Here is an 18,518-nt window from a genome sequence, read left to right on the forward strand (position 1 = left end):
TCATCTAGTTCCAATCCCCTTGCATTGGACAGGGACACTGCCATGGGTATAGAGGGAAATTGAGACTGTAGTAATAAGTTTAACTTTATTTTGAAGTAGCAGTCTCCTAGATCTGTTCCTTCAGTTCTTTCATGTCTGCTTTCTGCGTTTTCTGTCTTGAATGAACGTTAAAACTGTTACTGAACAGTCCTCTTGGTGACATCCCCATTTTGCATATTACTTTGAGATGAACAATCCCAACCCAAAAATTTTATTTTTGCAGAAACCTATAAGTTCTTTAAGAAGTGGGAAATTTGTCTAGTTTGAGTAGTGAGGAACAAATTATTCTTGTGTTGTAGAGTTCAGTGATTTTGCAGTGCCCATTGATTTAATGAATTGTCTGTGATAATAAAACCTGGGACAGCAAGCTATAAGTGTCACAATACAGAGAACACCAGCTGAAACAAATGTCAGCTGTTCAGACTTGAAAAGCAGAAAGATTAACTTCATTAACAGCGATCTAATGGCCATATGGCTAATAAATGAGATGATGATGATGATACTCAATATCCAGAAGGGACACAGGTTGCACATGGTTAATTGCTTGTGGCAGATAGATTGGACATGACTGAGCCCAGGCTAATCACAAAATGGTACTGGTCTGGCATGTGTTATCCATGAAAGGGCGTTGGACAGTGATCAGAAATGTTCACGTCTAGCTTGGAAGTGATGGGGCTTATGCCCAAACTCAGCATATCACTTTAGTAATGATTAGTGCTTTAGACTGTGCCAGGTGCTTGCATGAAGTGATTATTGAAGAAATGCATGAAGGCAGTAATAACCAAACAGGATCTGGGTTGTTCAGCTCTTGATGCTGGATTATTTGGACTTCACTGGACATTCCTTGATTACTGATTGATCTTGTGTTTCCCTTGTACTGGTCTGCTCAAGAAATCTACCCAGAAATTAAGTGCTGAGTTGAGCTTTGGGATTTGGAAAGAATGAAGAAGTCTAGTCCTGGAAAGAGAGAGGACAAGAAACAGACTCTGGAGAAGGCGACAACGGCACAGCTGCTCTCAGACCTCGTTGGTAGGCTGGATTGCCTGCAAGTGTCATAGGGAGTCATAGTGTCATAAGTGTCATTGGGGGAGGCCAACTCAAAAGATGAATTGATGCCTTCTAGTCCTCTGTTCCAAGTAACCCCCACTGTGCTATTTACCATCTAGAAATTCTAAAATGAAAACTTTTCTATGGAATATTCTGTAGAAAATTTAGGCTTTGAACAGTACAGTTTCTAAAATAAGCCCTTTGTCTTCCATTTAAGAGCAAAGCTGGTGTCTTCAACTCAGTGTGAAGAGTGTTATCATTTCATCTCCCACATGCACACACAAACAAGCACAAGCTGATGCAGAAATAAGATGACTTTTGTTCTCATTGCATATGCAATAGCTGTGTGTTTCAGTTTTTGAAAGGAAAATTCTTTCAGTAGTGGATTGATCTGTCTTTCTGTTTAGAACAGCTCTATACAACTGTTTAAGAGGGAGAGTTACACTCTGGAGTTGAAGAAAAGCCTCTCTAGGAACTGGAAGTAGAAAGTACTTGATGTTACAGTAGAATATTTTAGAATATTCTGAGGGGAATGTTTCCCCTGAGCCCCCTTTAAAGGATAGAGATAGGTTCCACCACATTTGCCAAAAAAAGGTCTACTCTGAACTTCTGTTGTTGGATCATGCTTTGGAGCCTTCAGCAGTATGATTGTGGTGATCCAAGACAGTGCAGTCTGGCAGATGCTCCTTGTTACCTGTCCCCCTACAAAGCGCTGTTCTATATCCTATGCTACAAAAGGGAACTTATGCTCATACCTTCTTCATCAATTTAAAGGTAACACATCAAACTGGCTAAAGTAGTACGTAAGACCCCAGAGCTTCACCCAAAAAAACTCTTGTTCAAACTTGGTGAATTAACTTTAAGTGCACATACACTGAGAGATATTTGATGCTTGTTGATGGAAAGGAAGTAGTTAAGAAAACGTGCTTTTGGAAATCCTATGAGGTGCATGTTGTAAGACTACATTTTTTTGGATCAGTTATTATAGCCATGGTTTAAGCTGCCTAAAATAAACCAATACTGATCCAGTAGCCACATAGCTCAGTGTTGAATCTGTGTAATATACTTTGTGTTTTTGAGCACCACCTGTTCAAGTGTCACCTGCCTGATGGTATGATTTCAACATTTAACTCCTATAAAAAGGTTTAAAAATTAACTTACCTGCATCACAAACCACACAATCTCCAGTAATGATTGGCTTTTCCCAAGATGACATTGTATGAAAATCAGGTGATTGTAATACACTAAACAACATTAATTGCCTTCCTGATCTACTTCCTCCTTACTAATTATTCCTTTTGTTAGTGTGCTGCCCTAGAAAAAAGTCTGAAATTGTTTCCTGTTTGGTTTCTAAAATGTTGAGAGTCCTCGATGCTTCGCATCATTAATTCCAGGCACACAGAAATGCTCTTAATAGTTATAGAATCACAGAATGGTTTGTGTTGGAAGGGACCTTAAACATCACCTGGTTCAAACCCCCCTGCCATGGGCAGGGACACCTTCCACTAGACCAGGTTACTCAAAGCTCCATCCAGCCTGGCCTTGAGCACTTCCAGGGCAACCAACTTCTCTGGGCAACCAAACTGCAAACCTACCCTCTTTCAGTAGTACCCCTTGTCCTATCACTACATGCCCTTGTACAAAGTCCCTTCTTAGCTCTCTTGTTGGCCTCCTTTAGGTACTGGAAGGTGCTGTAAGGTCTCCCCAGAGCCTTCTCCAGGCTGAACAGTCCCAACTCTCTCAACCTGTCTTCATACGTGAGGTGCTCCAGCCCTCTGATCAACTTAGTGGCTCTGCTCTGGACTTGCTCTAGTAGGTCCACATCCTTCTTACGTTGGAGATCTAGAGCTGGATGCAGTATTCCAGGTGGGATCTCTTGAGACCTTAGTGGAGGGGGAGAATCACCTCCCTCAACCTGCTGTTCACAGTCCCTTTGATGCAGCCCAGGACACAGCTGTCTTTCGGGGCTGCAAGTGCACATTGATGGCTCTTGTTGAGCTTCTTGTCAACGAACACTCCTAAGTCCTTCTCCTCAGGGCTGCTCTCAATCCATTCATCCCCCAGCCTGCATTTGTGCTTGGGATTGGCCCTGACCTACATGCAGGATCCTGGCTCAAACTCCAAAGGACTTGCTTTAGGTGATAGATCTATATTTAAGCTGGATGTCTCATAACATCTAGTCCAGTGTCCTCTTTGCTAGAACACTTTTCCTACAGTAAAACTCAAAATCTCACTTCAGAGAACAGAAGGAAAGCACTTTTTCCTTCCTCATAAATATTGTGGCTAAACAGAGGCAGAGTTTTAATGTTATTTCAATGCTCCTCTGCATTCTTCAGAAAAGCAAGGTAAAGGAAGAGATTGGGGCCCTCAGCACCTGTTCATTTCTGAACATATTGAAAACTGAGAGCCTTCTTTCTTACAAGTTTGAAGACCTTTGCTATTTAAAAGATATGTAGATGTGGCACTTAGGGACATGGTTTAGGGGTGGAATCGGCAGTGCTGGGTTAATGGTTGGGCTAGATGATCTTTTCCAACCTAAATGATTCTATGATTACTTCCAGGTATACCAGATATAGAAAAGAAAAACTATAGAAATTTAATTATTAAACTGGGTGTGTCTCTTTAAAAGTTGGGGAGTACAGCTCTGGAGGGATTGTCTGAGATGATGCTACAGATGCATTTTTAACTGGTCAGTTAGTGGTAGGCATCCAATGTGCGTCAGAAGTGATGGGCAGCTTCCCTATAAAGCAATTACAAAGTCTGTGAATACCTGGTGTTACCTATAATTACACCCAAGACAAAAGGAACAACCTGAGAAATGCATCTGCCTGTCAATGTTATGAAATCAGTCAAACTCACAAGAGACAATAATTAACGTGGTATTGTTCCAGGTAATTTTAGATAGTATTCTTACCACGCAGTGACATGTGATGCTGTAACCTGCAACATGAAGGAGAATAACATGTACAATATATAATGCTATTTAAAAAATGTTGAATAACATGTACAATATATAATGCTATTTAAAAAATGTTGGTCCATTTTGATCACATCTCCATTAAGTGGAATGAAAAAACTTCACCTGGCATGAGGGTAAAAAAAAAGTCAAAATCTGTGAGTAGGAAAGAACTGATGGCATTGAGCCTTGATGTGCTTTAGATCTCAGGTATGCTCCCTTCTAGTTTATGTAAAATAAGTGGGAAATGCTATTTTGTCAGATGACATTTTTTTGTCCACTTTGTTCTGTCTTTAACTCAACGTAACAGTGTCAGTGACAGACCATGGAGAAACCATGTCTGTGGTCACTGACTGCAGCTTATTGCCAGAATGCCCCTGTAAATACGAGGAGGTTTTCCTGCTTCTTGAATTTAAGATGCAGATACCATTTGATAAGTGAACTCCTCCTCTTTCTCTGACTTTCCATCTCCTCCTTCCCTCAGTCACACGCTGTGCTGACCAAAATCCAGGACAAAGAGAATATGTATTGATACTGTACTGTTGATGTAATTTTCTGAATTAAATCTATCATAAAAATGAAAAATTGTGACATACTAGTGACAGATGCAGCCTACTCTCGTTAAGTGGTTCTCCTGAATTCAGTGCTCTGGTTTACAGCCCCACAGCAGAAGATGGTGTTTTCTAACATCATGCAGCTCTCATTACGTGGTGGTGCCTTGGACAAACACACCGTTCTGCATCATTCAATGTATGTGAGTGTGACTGTGTTTCCATAAAGGCTGCCTACTTTTGGCTTTTACTCTATAAGGCAGTCAGCAAATTTTGTGAAGATAAAGAGGTTTTTAGTGAGAAAAACTCCACTTCATAGTGCTACTGAGAAAATATCCTCTTATTTGGGCTTACACTGGAAATCATGTGAATACAAGGAATCTGTCCCAGGGACCTAAGAGCCTACAGCAGCGCAGATAAAAATAATTGCACTTCAAACATAGCATCCACTCAGTAAGTACATAAAGAGCAATGCAAAGCAGAGGAGGCATTAAGAATTCATGTGACTACTGTGAAATGTAGAAAATATGTGGTTACATAGTTAATAAATGAAAGAGAAAAATACATAGCAAAACCAAACAGTATTTCAATTCAAAACTTCATCTTAAGGACTGTCAGCAAGTGACCAACACATTAGGAAAGAAATCTTACCTAAGATCAGAGGCTACTTCTCAAAAAAAAGGTCCCAAGTCATCAGCATGAACACGGGTTCAGTGACAGAGGAACACTAGTTTATTGTCACTAACATGATGCTGTTTTTATAAAATGTAACTGGATGTTAATACTAAATTACTATAATCTATTTGAGAGAATACATCTCTTTCTAATATGAATTGCCTTGTTCTGTAGAAGGTAAATGAATGCATCTGCTGGCTTTGTTACCATCAAGCTGTGCACTATGAACTTTCCCCAGATCATTTCTTCTGTCTTTCTTCCCTTTCAGCATTTCTTCAGTCACTATTTCCTTTTGAAAAGATTAAAGCCACATTGTACATGTGATGTTTCTATTTTCTACCTGTTAAACCTCTACTGTTTGAAATGTTAAACCCCAGTAAAAGGACTAAGTGATAGTCTAGTCTGAGATCCCACAAAGATATCAGGTTCATACATGAAAAATGGTTGCCTAGCCTTGTTGCAATCTTGGGAAGATGTCATTATGATTCTATACTTAAGACTCAACTCATATTCCAACCCTCCTGGAACAAGAAGGTTAGGTTCTTCAGTGAAGGTTCCCTCTTTCATACTATCATGGATTTAAGTCTATGATACTTGTGTTTATTGATTTTTGAGGTGACACGACCCACTTGATCATCTCCTGTGCTTTACAGACTAATAGCCATCACTTGATTTTGAACCCAGTAATTAGTATCTGACCAAAACAGTGTTTCCTACCTGCCACATCTCAAGCCCAGAGGAGCAATGGGAATAGATGGATTTGTGATTTATTAAATAATGAACAGAAAGGTACTGGAAAAAAAATTTGCCTTCCTACCCTCCACATATGCTGGGCAGTATTGGGAAGCGAAAAATATAGCAAAGGGGACGGGATTGAAGGGCACTGGCCTCCCAGACCATCCTTCCTTCTCGAAATGACTCAGATGTTTTAGATGCGTGAAAAGTCTTTTGGCCACAAGGTGCAAGTCTTTCAGAGACACTCTGTGTGTCCCCTCTAGCTTCAGCTGCTGAGAGACCGGTTTCCTTCTTCCTAATTTTGGCTGCAGCATCCTGCCTCCCTAAATCTGAAAGTCAAATCCTGCCTCTGTCCTCAAAGTATTCAAGTTCCCTTTCCAAATTAAATTTGCCAAAATCAATGAAGCAGTGAGATGCTTTTCTTCAATTACCCTTTTAAAAATTCATACAAAAGTAGAATTCTTAATTAAAAGCTTGCCAATCTGAAATCATTGAGGAAATCAGACCAAAAAAATCCTTCCAGAAATGTGCCCAGACTAACTCAGACACAAAGCAAGGAGAGCACTAGATAGGGATCTGATTTTTGCCTAGCCTCTGCAACTGATTCACTGCAATACTTTCTGCAAGTCATTTATTGTGCAGCAATGTGCTTATTGATGGAGGAAAACCAGTATTTATTTCCTTTCACAGAGTTGTCCTGAGTCTGACTAACAACTACTTGTGCAAATCTTTGGATGAAAGAAATCGTAAGAGTTCTAAGCTCTTAATATATATTACTTATTGTACTTTAAAATAGTCATCACACTAGGTAGGAATTAACATTCCAAATCCCATAGGGTGGATACCTCTTCCTACATGTATATATAAAAGTCATCAAGTGACCTGCCTCAGAGGAAGGCCAACTGAAGACAGGTGAGTCTGAATTCGCTCTTAGAACATTTCTTTAGAGTCAGAAGTCTTTATTTTGTTTTGATTTAGCCTTTTGTTTTGATTTACCATTTTATCAGTATTGTGATTGCTATGCTGTATCTAACTCAGGCCTGTGAGGTTTTTCTGATGGGAGGGGAAAAAAATGGCTGGTAACTTAAAAATTTATAATCTGGCAATTTCCTACGTGTGGAAAGAGCTACAGCCTGTAGCTTTTGATGCCGACCCATATGGATGTGCCATTGAATTTATAGGTATTGGGTCAAGCTATATTGATCCGGGCTTGTAAATACTCAGTTTTAGTGCTAGAGGTCAAACTGAGTTCCTGCGTGTACCCAACTCTGTCTGTGAACATTTTTCCTGAGTAGGCTCACTCACTCATTGGAGTCTCTCCAATGACACTGGTGGACTATCCGTGTTTCTCCATTCATACAGTCTGGTTTGCGGTAGAAATACAGTCTAGAGAAAAGGTCACCCATTATTAAAATCAACAATGTATTTTCAAGTGTTAACAGCATTAGTGATGACTACCTACAAGACTCGTGGTGTGTTTTTTATTTGAAATCTTGGGGAAAAAAGTATTTGTAAGCCATAAAAGCTGCTCTCTTTAAATGTGTTAACCAGCAAGCCAAATACAGTCAATGTTTTTTGCATTTGATAGCTATTATCTGATGACATTTTGGAATTTTTTTAATAAGCACAACAGATGCATTTATTAGTAAAGTGATTATCTGCTCTTATTGCACAGAGAAGTATTATTTCACCAAATAAATCTTGGAGTTGCCTTGCATGCTCTTAGCAGAGAATTAAGGGTCATATTGCTTGATTTTTGAAAGCAAGTTTTTCCAAAAGCCAAGCAAAAATCCTTTTTGAACAGAGAAGCAATGGATGTGTGCACTTTGTAGCACATTAGACTTCAAACACCTATAAAATTAAAGCAAAGATGGCATACCTTGTCATTGTAAAGACACGCTACGGGTGTTCAGGAGGGGCCATGTGAGCAAACAATGAGAACTGACAGGGACTAAAAAGGTCCTTGCTGGCCCAGGCTGCCAACAGGGACCTCCCTGATCCCAAGCTCCCCAAGGGGAGAGCGTGCTGCAGAGAAGGTGCCTCTGCTCCCCAGCCCCTCTTCAGCAAATGCCATCCCCGTCTGGTGCCTCAGGGCAGGAGCTTTTGGCACCCCAACTTTGCTACAGTGCTGTTGATGATCAGCAGTGATTTCTTCATGTTTTGCAAAACTGCTATGTTTCCAGGTCTCCTGGGACAGCTGAGAAGAGCCATCACCATGATCCCCGCGCTGCTCTTGCTGGGCCTTTCAGCCCTTGTCGGTGAGATGGGTTTGGTTTGCTCTCAAAAGCACAGTGGAAATTGTTTGCAGAAGGACCACAGAAAGGAGGTGTGCAGACAGGCTTGAGGTTCCCTTTCTGCATGGCCCTGTAAAACCCTGTGTGGCTAAAGGTCCTCAGCTGCTGTATGAGGCCGCTTGCTGCCCACACATGTCTTTTAAACCAGCACATCTGGAGTATGGGACTGAAACCAAAAGGGAGTCACAGACATAGCTCCTCTTGATTTTTCCAGCTAATCTTATCCAGTCTCTCTGTCTGCTCAGAAATGGTCTCACAAATGTGGCAAGCTGTTTGATGGAGGCTATTTGTTCCTTGGTTACCGAGGAAATGGGGTAATTTTCACAGACTGAGGCAAGCATTCTCCTGAATTAATTCCTCATCAGGTTATGGAGGGACATAGGAGACACTCCCAGCCGGGGTGCTCAGGTACTTCCAGTCATCACCTGAGGGATCCTGGACACTGGGGGCATTGAATGGGAAGAGCCCTCTGAAATAAATGCAGAGACTGTGGTTCTTCATTCCCACACCAGCCTTTAGACCTAACAGGGCATGTGCATATTCATCTAAATTTTCATTAGATCCACTTGCTTCGAGTGGATATTCAGTTAGAAAAGAACAAATTTCTGTTCTCTACTTTCTTTGATAGCATTACTGATGGAGAGCAGTGGCAACTGTACAAGCAGGGTCAACACAAGGGGATTGTGGATTGCGGGTCTGGGTGACTCCCTCATGCTCAACTTGTATGCACTTGCAGCACTTGTACAATACTGCTCTGAGATCTTATGTGTTCAAACACCTCCGTTTAATATTTCAGCTCCATCCATGACTTACAGTTGCTATGGTGACATAAGTGCTCTTCCAGCCCCCACGATGTCCTGTACAGCTGTAAGAGCCCCAGATTGTGGTAGGTATCATTCATTGCTTGACTTGTCGACCTGTTTCTACCTGACAGAGAGATGCTTTACTTACTGTTATTGCCAAATTAAATGTGGTGCAGCTATTCAATTAGTCAAAAGGGAGAAAGCAACATTTCCTCTCCCAAAATGGCGGGTGCTGTGAAGCCTCCAGATCTGGTGGGAAGTGGAAGCACAAACCACAGGTCCTGTAGTCAGGATCTTCAGCCTCAGAGTAAAGGGAAATAGTACCACCCCTTTTCAGTTAAAACGGCTTCTTCATCAGCCAGGACTTTGGCATCAGCATCCTCACAAAACCCCAGGGCCCCTATGCTGGAAGGTGAAGATGCAAAGATCCAGGTTCTGAGTGCTGGCATGTTGGCTGAGCTGGTCAGTGGTGACCTGTCAGAGACGCATTTTACAGGGCGAAGGTCCCAAGTGTGTAGCCATCCTACTTCTGGATGACTAGTGTTTGGTAACTCCTTCACATTTCTCACTTTCTTTCCTCATGTTATTTCCCCGTGCATTGCACATCTGGCTGTGTCAGGTTAATACTGCAGAAGAACAGGACCACAAACATGTGGTTCCACTTCCTAAGAAGCCTCCCTCTTCCCCTTGGGTACTGGCACAGCAGCTTCCTAGCCGTGGTCAGAGCCAATAGGGCTGTGCTTTTTCCTCAAGCTCCACTGCCCAGTTTGGTGTAGATGCAATTCCTTCAGAATTTGAGTTACTTCTTTGATACATCTGCTCAAGGGGAAAGGGAGGGTTTTGGACAGGGATGTGTTTAAGTCTGCCTTTTCCTATGCTGCAGGATATGCCATAGTACGGAAGACTGCTGAGGCAGACCTCGTGCGCCTGAGGAGATATGAGGTCCCGATTAGACGAGTAGCCAGAAACCTGTGCTTGGACCCAGCTCTCATTGGTGCCATCATGTCACAGGAGAGCCGTGTTGGCCTGCTCCTGAACAACGGCTGGGACCAGGGACGGCAGAAGTACGGCTTGATGCAGGTACATCAGTAACAGCACAGTAATTTAGTGCTTACTTTAGCAAATGACTGTTCTGTAATCAAAACAGCACTAAAATCAAAGGTTGTGCTTAAGTGTCCCGAATAAGGTCACTTCAATGAATTGCAGCCTGGGGGGCCAATGAAGAGGAAGAAGCTACAACAGGGGTTGCATTCGGAGAGAAACCATTTTCTTGCTTGTCTTTTCTAGATTAGCAGGCAGCTACAGCAGCCTTATGCAGTGTGGGATAGTGAAGAACACATAAATCAGTGCTCAACTATTCTGGTTCTTTCAATTAATGAAGTACGGACAAGACATCCTACCTGGACCTGGGATCGGCAGCTGAGAGGTACACAATGGGCTGCATACTAGAAAGGGATACACTGAGAGTATTGTGCACTCGTTGGTGTCGCTTTTAAAGGAAAAAGAGCATCAGTCTGGCAGATTTTACAGCATGTCTTACAATAAAAACCCCAACCACACCCAGTTTTCTAATTTAAAAGAGGCAATTCCAAAATGGCAGATCAGCAATGTGGAATAGCTGTCAGGTGGAAAAATAAGGTAGAAAATAACCGAACACAAGCCACTGGGGAAACTGAGGCAGAAATTGAGGCACCACAACACAATGAGCTTATCGTGGCAGGCTGTTGTATCCAGGAATCTTGGGATCCAGGTGTCCTTATAGTCCGTGTTATCTTCATGGTGGTTCGTTCACTCTATGCTATAATTTACTCTCCCATCCTTGCTCTGATACTGCCTTTTCAGATTACACACTTTTCTGGAAACAGTATGCCATTTTCACCTGCATTTGGAGAGAATCATGGGTTCCTTCACTGAAGCAACAAAGATTTTACGAGATCAGTCACTTTTCAACAACAGTGCACAGTTAGCACTTTGCCAAGCAGTTGTGTATGTTTGATGAGATGCATGGCCCTTTCAGCTAGAAATTTTTACTCTTAAAACTCTATTTCTCACTTACAAGCCCAAAACAACTCCTTCTTAACTCTTTCCAGGGGGAATCTGCACCTACCATGCAAGAATGGGCAATCTCCAGGTCTACGAGGAAGACCCATGCAGCAGAGACAACAACTACGTCAACAGCGTGATTAGGCGAGCCCAATACTTCAAGAGAAATGGGTTCTAGCTCCTAAACCCGCCCCACCACTGAGCCTCTCCTCTGCACAGACTAGCAGTGATCACAGTACCCAGAGCAGGTCTTCTGGCAGGACCGATGCTGGGAGCATTGCCAACAGCACCTTGCTCGCTCCACCAAATCACAGCTCCCCACTCACCAATGGGCGAGCTCAGCACTGCCTTCCAGGGAACCCACAGGGATGAGATACCACAAGCTTGGGGCCTTCGAGAAGCAGATGGGGACAGACCAGAAGTGTTTAAATTTTGAGTGAGGAATGTGACTCTTCCTGTTTGGAGCTGAACCCAGGGCTGTTCATGCATCCCCCAGACGCAAGCACACAAGCAGCTCTCCCTGGACATCAGCTGTGCTCTTCCCATCACCTCCATCCACCTCCTTCCCTCTCCATGGCCAATGCAGGGGATGAAGTCCCTGAGTTAAAATTTTCCTTCCCCTTGATGCTGCTGGCTAAGGGGCAATGAAGACACTTCTCATTGAGCCTTTGGTCTCTGCAGTAGCTGAATATTCCTGTGGCCAGCCTTGAGAGGGACAATGCTAAACATGATTTGGTTAGTCCACCAAGCCTTGGAATCCATGGCCATGGACTGGGGACCTCTTAAGAGTGAAAAGTAGCCTCACATAGGGGAAATCCTCTGTATGGAAAGTACTGCAAGTGCCACAGCAGGCATGCAAAACACCTTTCCATTAGAGACCAGCCCTCAGTAGGAGTCAGCCCCATATATACCCACCCAGGAGCTGTATCACAGCAACAGTGTTGGTAAAAAACCCCACAACCTTTCCTACTTTATCTTTGGCTCCCTTAACTTGGGTTTCCTCCAAATTTAAAAGCATTTCAGCATCCATCCTTCTGCCAGAAATCCCAGCTTCTAATAGGAGTGAATTAGCTCTGGGCTTATAAGGTCTGTTTGAAAGCGGTCTTCTATGTGGATGGGTCTCTGGGTGCCAATTTATGTTTAATTAGAATAATAATTTGAATAATACTGAGAATAATGATAAGAATAAGAGAGAAAATAAAGATAAATGTTAAATTCCAGTGTTGTTTTTTTCAATTTCATGGGGCTCAGTGGGTAGCAACCTACAACTTGAGTAAATAACCCCGTTTGGTACTCTTGGAATGGGTCTAAAACTTAGTTTGAGAACAAGGAGAGGAATATGGTGCTGGAGACTGGATAGGTGAGAAGAGCTGGGCCTGAGCCTGACCACTGACCCAAACCTCTGAACAAGGGAATAAGGACGTTCACATTTAGCCTTTTGAATTTCCATTTTGGAGGTATCAGAGCACCTTTCTGCCAGCTGTCACCTTTGCTGATGTAGAAGTGATGTGCCTGGCAGTCCCTGCCTGGCAGCACAGGGATATGCTGTGTGTGTGCCTGGGCTGCCAGGCAGGATCAAGACAGGAAGCATGAGAGCTGGTTTGGAGACAGCTTTTGCCAGCAGAAAAATTTTAATGCTGTGCCCCTTGTCTTGCCGGTCACTCATCTGCTTTCTGTCACAGCAAGGACTCTCCATCATTAACATATTGACAGGCAAACTCATTTTATCACCTCTGGAGACCAGAAGGAACTCTAGGATGTCTCAAATATTACTACTTTTTTTTTAAGACTACAGTAAACAGTTCAGTCTTGAGCAAACACAGGCATTGAACTATATATTATTTAGTCTTTAGTAAATTCTGCACTATATTAATATAATTTTACTAAAATTGTTACTTTGTAATAGAATGTATGAAGCTTCTCATGTGGTTTGATCCCCTCTACTTGACATAGCTTAGGTAAAATTCATAGGATGAAGCCTTTGGTGCATTATGTTATGTAAACCTCTGTGTTATATAAAACTCTTACATAAAGCCTATGACTGCATTTTTGGTAGATCAGTATAAACTTCAAATGGGGCAGGAAATCTCATTGCTACCTATGTGTACAAAGTTGGGGTTTGAGTTCAGAGGGTGAACCAGAGTGGAGCTTCCTTTGGTTGCCTTCATGCTTGGTTTCCTTCAATCACTGCCAGCAAGCTCCTTGTCACCACTACTGGTGCTGCCATCCCTGCAGACCTGTGAGCTGCTCAGGAGTCCAATTTACACGAGTGTTACCCATGAGGCTGCTGCTTCAAGTTAACAAAGCAACATCCAAGGGTTTGCAGACTTACCTGCTGACTTGTGCAGCATCACCACAAAGGATTATTTATTTTTTAAGTCCATTTAAAATTGCCAGTTATGGGAATTCCATATTTTGTTGCAAATATTGTTTTAGAGTATCAGCACCTTGCAGTGAATACAGAAAACATCTGCAGAAAATGAGTTGAAACTTGATAAATTTGTAGGAAGGAGTAAATAATTAGGAAAGTTTAACACTGGCATGCTGCCTTAAGATTTGAGCAAAAGCTTTGCTGATAAACAGTGAGTTCAGGTTGCTGTTCCCTGTCATCTTTTTCTGGTCACCCATATCCATGTTACTGGGAGTTACTCTTCTGCCTGGTGTAGACAAGGCAGCTGCAGTTATGCTCTTGGTCACCCTTTTGACACACAGCCCACTGAAAAAAAAAAAAACCAACAGACATCTTGCAAAGCAAATGATCTAATACCAAGTAACATATCAGACAAAAGCAAAAGCTCAGGTAAGGAAAGAGAAAAGAGAAACTAGAGGGGAAAGAAAGCTCCAGGGAATCACATACCAGGACACCTGTCTACAACACTGAGGAAGATGTTAAAGGATTGAATGGTTGCTTCAAGAGATCCTGGGGGACAACAAACCAGCAAGACTTAGGAGGGTTCTGGCAGCCTGACTTGGTAGGGGAAAACCACCTCAGACCAACCAAAGTCTTTAGCTAACTGGGGAAGAGGCCAAAAGAGAAGCCATGGTTGTGCTGCATCACGAGCTCAATAAGACTTTCAGCAGAACTTTGAAGTGCCCTCATATGTGGAGGGCCTTAAGTACAAAAAGCACTGGTTATCAGCACCTTCTGGCTAAACTGGTGAGACATTTCAAGTGGAGCCACACAGGTCTGTTCTACACCAGTTTGTCTCAAATTTTTGGTTGTAAAATTAATGGAGGATATGAGCTATCAAACCCATGGGCTACACTGAGCGGCAACATGAGCTATTCCGCTGATAGTTAGAAACTATGAAAAACAGGAACCAAAGTACTGAAATCAATCAAACAGAGGTGCAACACACTTGAGGAGGTGTAGTGGGCAGGCGACAATCCCAAGGAAAGGGCTGAGGGTTCTAGTGGGAAAAAAAGAAGTTGATGCCAGTGGAAAAGAAATAAAAAGAGGGAAAATCCCATTTGGGGGTTATCTTTATCACAGCATTGTGTATGAAGCACCTGGGGTAACTCTTCTCTCAGATGTTCTGCTGTCAGCGTCAGTGATTCTTGGTAAATGTTTGAGTTTGTTGCACCAACAAAAATATCCTCAGGACAATCACAACTCAGATGGAAATTACAGCCTGTAAGAAATAAGGAATTAGATTTTTTTTTTCCAGAAAAGAGAAAAAGCACCCAGAGTATGATTTTCTAATATGCAAAACAAATGAAGAGTAATGATCCACATACTCCTCTTCCTCTTGAGGGTAAGGCAAGTAGCAGTGAGTTTGGCAGCAGATTTGTATTGGATACTTTGAAAAACTTTCAATATAATGAAGCAATGCAACATTCCCTGGGTGTTTTAAAGAACAGCCAAGACTAACATGTAAAAGTAGCTGTGCATCATAAAGAATCACAGAATGGTTTGAACTGGAAGGGACCTTAAAGACCATCTCGTTCCAACTCCTCTGCTATGGGCAGGGACACCTTCCACTAGACCAGGTTGCTCAGAGCTCCATCCAGCCTGGCCTTGAGCACCTCCACAGATGGGGCATCCACAACAACTCTGGGAAACCTGTTCCCAGTGCCTCACTACCCTCACAGTAAAGAATTTCTTCCTAATATTCAATTTAAACCTATTCTCTTTAACGCCATGCTGTGCTGTAGAGAGGGGAAATGCAATAGGTGGTGTTTAAGGACCTTTCCAGGCTAACATCGCTGCATCAGAATCAGCAGTCAGCAAATCAAAAAAAAAAATTACAAACAGGAAAGAAAAACCTTCTCTATTAGAGTCCTGTGTTTTGTTTTCACAACTGATGTCAGTACTGGGCAATGTATTTAAATGTGTTTCCTACAATAAAGAGCAAATGTGAGGTAGCAAGTTTTCTCTCTCATCGACTTGTTAAGCTGCAGGTGGTATGGGCTGATGCCTCCATGGCTCAGGTAGGGTTATGTCTGGAGTCTGGGGCTGCAGTGATTGTCTTTCATAGACACCAAGCAGAGGGACCAATTAAACAACCTGTTTCAGCAGTAACTGAAGCAGCAGGAAAACACTATCAAAACCAAGTCCCCATGGGCCAGAGCCCTAAGCCACATGGTAGAACAGATTGCTCTGATGGCTGACTGTGAACGCTGGAGTTGGATCAGTTTGAGCCACGTGTCCATGTCTCTCTCCCCGCAACATGCAGAAAACAAAGGGAAATGTCAGCACAGCAACGCAGTGCTGAAGAACTGCATTTGTTCTGCTTCATTACTCATGGAAAAAGTGGGCTGGGATTTCCTGGCCAGCAACCTGTTCACAGGACAGGGCTTCTCTAGTGCCTTGGGCACCCTGAGCACAGCACCTCAAAATATTAGGCTCATCTTATGTGACTTTCTTCCTAATAAAAAAAGCCTCGTGTTTTATCCAGGCCAGAAAAGGCAACACCAGCCCCCCTTTAAACCAGAAGTATCAGATGACTATAGGACATGCCATGTGGGTGATACCGGTGACTGGGCACCCCAAAGTCTGTCTCCAGCAGCAGCAGGAGAACTTGGTTGCTTTCTACAGTCCGTTTTCCTCCTGTGCCCTCAGCATTCCCAGTTGTTTAACACAGATGGTGGGAGACATGTCCACCCTTTGTGTGGCACTGCTGTCCATGAATCGATCCAGTTGCTTTGGGAATGTGCTGGTGCCACTGGCCTCCACAGCTTCCTGGGTGGCAAAGACACATCTAGATTCCTTGATAATGCCAGTTTGAATCTTCATAAATTCCTTTTTGAAGACCCAGCTATACTTCACATGCTGGCCTTTATCTATGCAGTTGCTGACATGATCCCAGAACACCATGAGGAACCAAGGCAGGTTTGCTCCTTATGGGAGCTGGGCTGACTGTCTCTCAACTGACTAGGTTTATTCACCACCCCATTCATCTTTAATACACTCTCCTATATTTCTCAGGATGGGCACCAGCCTGTGATCCCAAGGACGCCTGTGGAGGCAGTGTTGCAGTTGGGAGTGACTGTTTCTAATGCTTGCCTCAATTTATTTACTTGTCTTCCTTGAAACCAAATACACCTATATTGGATGCACATGACCTGCTTTTTCCCATTTCAATGCTAAAAGTGATCACTTCGTAGGATTGCAACCTCAGAGCAGCTTCCCACTAACAGCTCTCAAGTGAAGCCCATTGTGCCACTCTCTAGTGTTTATTCCTGTGGGTTCCTGAACCAGTTTTTCCTGGAAGCAGGAATCTATTGCAAACAAAAATTCCACTTCTGCATCTCATCCTGACAAGGCACTGATCCAGCCCATACACAGGCTCCCACATGTACCACCATCCTATATTTACTACTTCTCTGGCCCTACTGACCACACTTACTGAATTCAAAAAAGATTGACAGTACAGTCCTACTACAGCATTTTTAATAATAGCAACTGGAATTTCCACTCACATTTTCAGGATGCTTCTCTTTTCCTGTAATATTTTTATACTGTGACACTTTTATCCTTCACATACAGCATCACTCATCCATCTCTGCATCCTACTCTGTAATTCCAGAGGCTGGCAATGTAGTATCTTGTTGGTTTTCTAGCCCCCAAGTCTCTGAAATGCCCGCTATTTGGTGTTACCCGGCACTAGGAATTTGCATTCTCCTGGTTTGATTTTGAAGTCTTTAGCAACTGTGTAGGAAGAATTTTAAGTTTGCCCTCACTTCATTGCTTAATATTGCATGTGCCAAACCCTTGTCACAGTATCCTGTCTGTTTTGTCTGTCTCATTTATTGGGATTGCGCTGTTTATTTCCCCCCTGTTTTTTCAGAGGTAAACTGAATGTCAGCTATGTCCACCTTGTAGATCACATCAATTCAAACTGGGTAGTCCTCTGCATTTGACAGCTTTCCCCTGCTTCTAATGGAAATGCTCCTCTAGAAGCTCTTCAATTTCCAGTGACACAGGTTGCCTATGTTACAGCTCAGGTGCAGCCTACCTTTCTAGGCTGTTTCTCTCATCCATGAAGTTTTGCCAATTCCTCACACGTCTCAATCATTTACAAGCCCCTGCATTTCCCTCTGAGGCCATCATGCAGCCCTGGGACAAGGGACCAGCTCCCAATACCCAGAGCATCCTGCCTTCCTGACATGGGCTGGGTAACCTCCCGGAGCTTAAATTGGCTTAATTGCTTTGGGAAGCTTATGTCAGCCTAGTTTCTCCCCTGAAAGTATAACTAGGATCACTCATTTCTTACTCATGCCTTATTAAGCTAATTAGTAATAAGGAGAAATGTTCAAAAGCATGAAAAAACCCACACAGAGAGGACATGGCTAACCTGACCCTACTGCTGCAGCCCTCAGCCTTCCACAAACACCCCAAGAACTGGAAAAGTATCTTGTTGCAAGGCAGGCAAGGAGAAATTTAACTCATTTCTGTCCTTTAAATCAGATTTTATTTTATGAATTCCCTACCTATTCAGGCACCCCTCAGTTGATTCAGATCAAGCAACTGATGAAGTTCAGGAGAGGTTTGGACATGTGCATGGTTACAGAAATCAGGAGTTCCTGTCATAATTACAGAAATCCTGGAAGCATATTTTTTGTACCTTTTCCTTAGAAATGGGGACAATCTCTAACAAGACATGTCTGCATGCCCGAGTCACAAGGGCCATACAGAGGACCAGATTATCCCATGGATGTCTGCCCTGAAGCATTTAATTGCCAGAGGCAGTCCTTCCCTCCTGCCAGACACAGAAGAGAAGAGTAAAGAGGAGCTGATACCAGATCTGATCCCGTGCACTGCAACCTGGCTTCTGGGTAAACCAGAATTGTCTCTCCCTTGCGACTCTTGTGACCGGTGAACACCTCCTTACTGATAGAGCATGGACACTGATACAGAATGGACCATCATGGC

General features: G+C 42.9%; 1 protein-coding gene across 4 annotated transcripts; it reads left to right on the forward strand.

Moving 5' to 3' along the window:
- The first annotated feature begins 5,416 nt into the window (after nucleotides 1-5,416).
- On the forward strand, nucleotides 5,417-12,309 carry LOC113946613 (lysozyme g-like). 4 transcript variants are annotated; one of them, XM_027642205.1, is made up of 7 exons: nucleotides 5,417-6,749; nucleotides 6,840-6,915; nucleotides 8,187-8,261; nucleotides 9,094-9,183; nucleotides 9,984-10,180; nucleotides 10,388-10,526; nucleotides 11,191-12,309. In XM_027642205.1, the coding sequence occupies exons 3-7, from the start codon at nucleotides 8,219-8,221 to the stop codon at nucleotides 11,319-11,321; spliced, it is 600 nt and encodes a 199-aa protein (XP_027498006.1). In that variant the 5' UTR covers nucleotides 5,417-6,749; nucleotides 6,840-6,915; nucleotides 8,187-8,218; the 3' UTR covers nucleotides 11,322-12,309. The 4 variants fall into 4 exon arrangements, with proteins under 4 accessions (XP_027498006.1, XP_027497996.1, XP_027497990.1 ...); XM_027642195.1 differs by having other exon boundaries at nucleotides 5,417-6,915; XM_027642189.1 differs by lacking the exons at nucleotides 5,417-6,749; nucleotides 6,840-6,915 and having other exon boundaries at nucleotides 7,982-8,261.
- The last annotated feature ends 6,209 nt before the right edge of the window (nucleotides 12,310-18,518 follow it).

This window comes from Corapipo altera, unplaced genomic scaffold (genome assembly GCF_003945725.1).
Source record: "Corapipo altera isolate COAL_440 unplaced genomic scaffold, ASM394572v1 0, whole genome shotgun sequence".
In the NCBI taxonomy this organism is placed as follows: Eukaryota; Metazoa; Chordata; class Aves; order Passeriformes; family Pipridae; genus Corapipo; species Corapipo altera.

Excerpts from the sequence above, each read along its gene's own strand:
- LOC113946613 (XM_027642179.1), top strand. The coding sequence starts at position 8,934 with ATGGAGAGCAGTGGCAACTGTACAAGCAGGGTCAACACAAGGGGATTG. Across the intron at positions 10,181-10,387 it reads AGAAGTACGGCTTGATGCAG|ATTAGCAGGCAGCTACAGCA; the intron begins GTACATCAGTAA and ends TGTCTTTTCTAG. Across the intron at positions 10,527-11,190 it reads CTGGGATCGGCAGCTGAGAG|GGGGAATCTGCACCTACCAT; the intron begins GTACACAATGGG and ends AACTCTTTCCAG.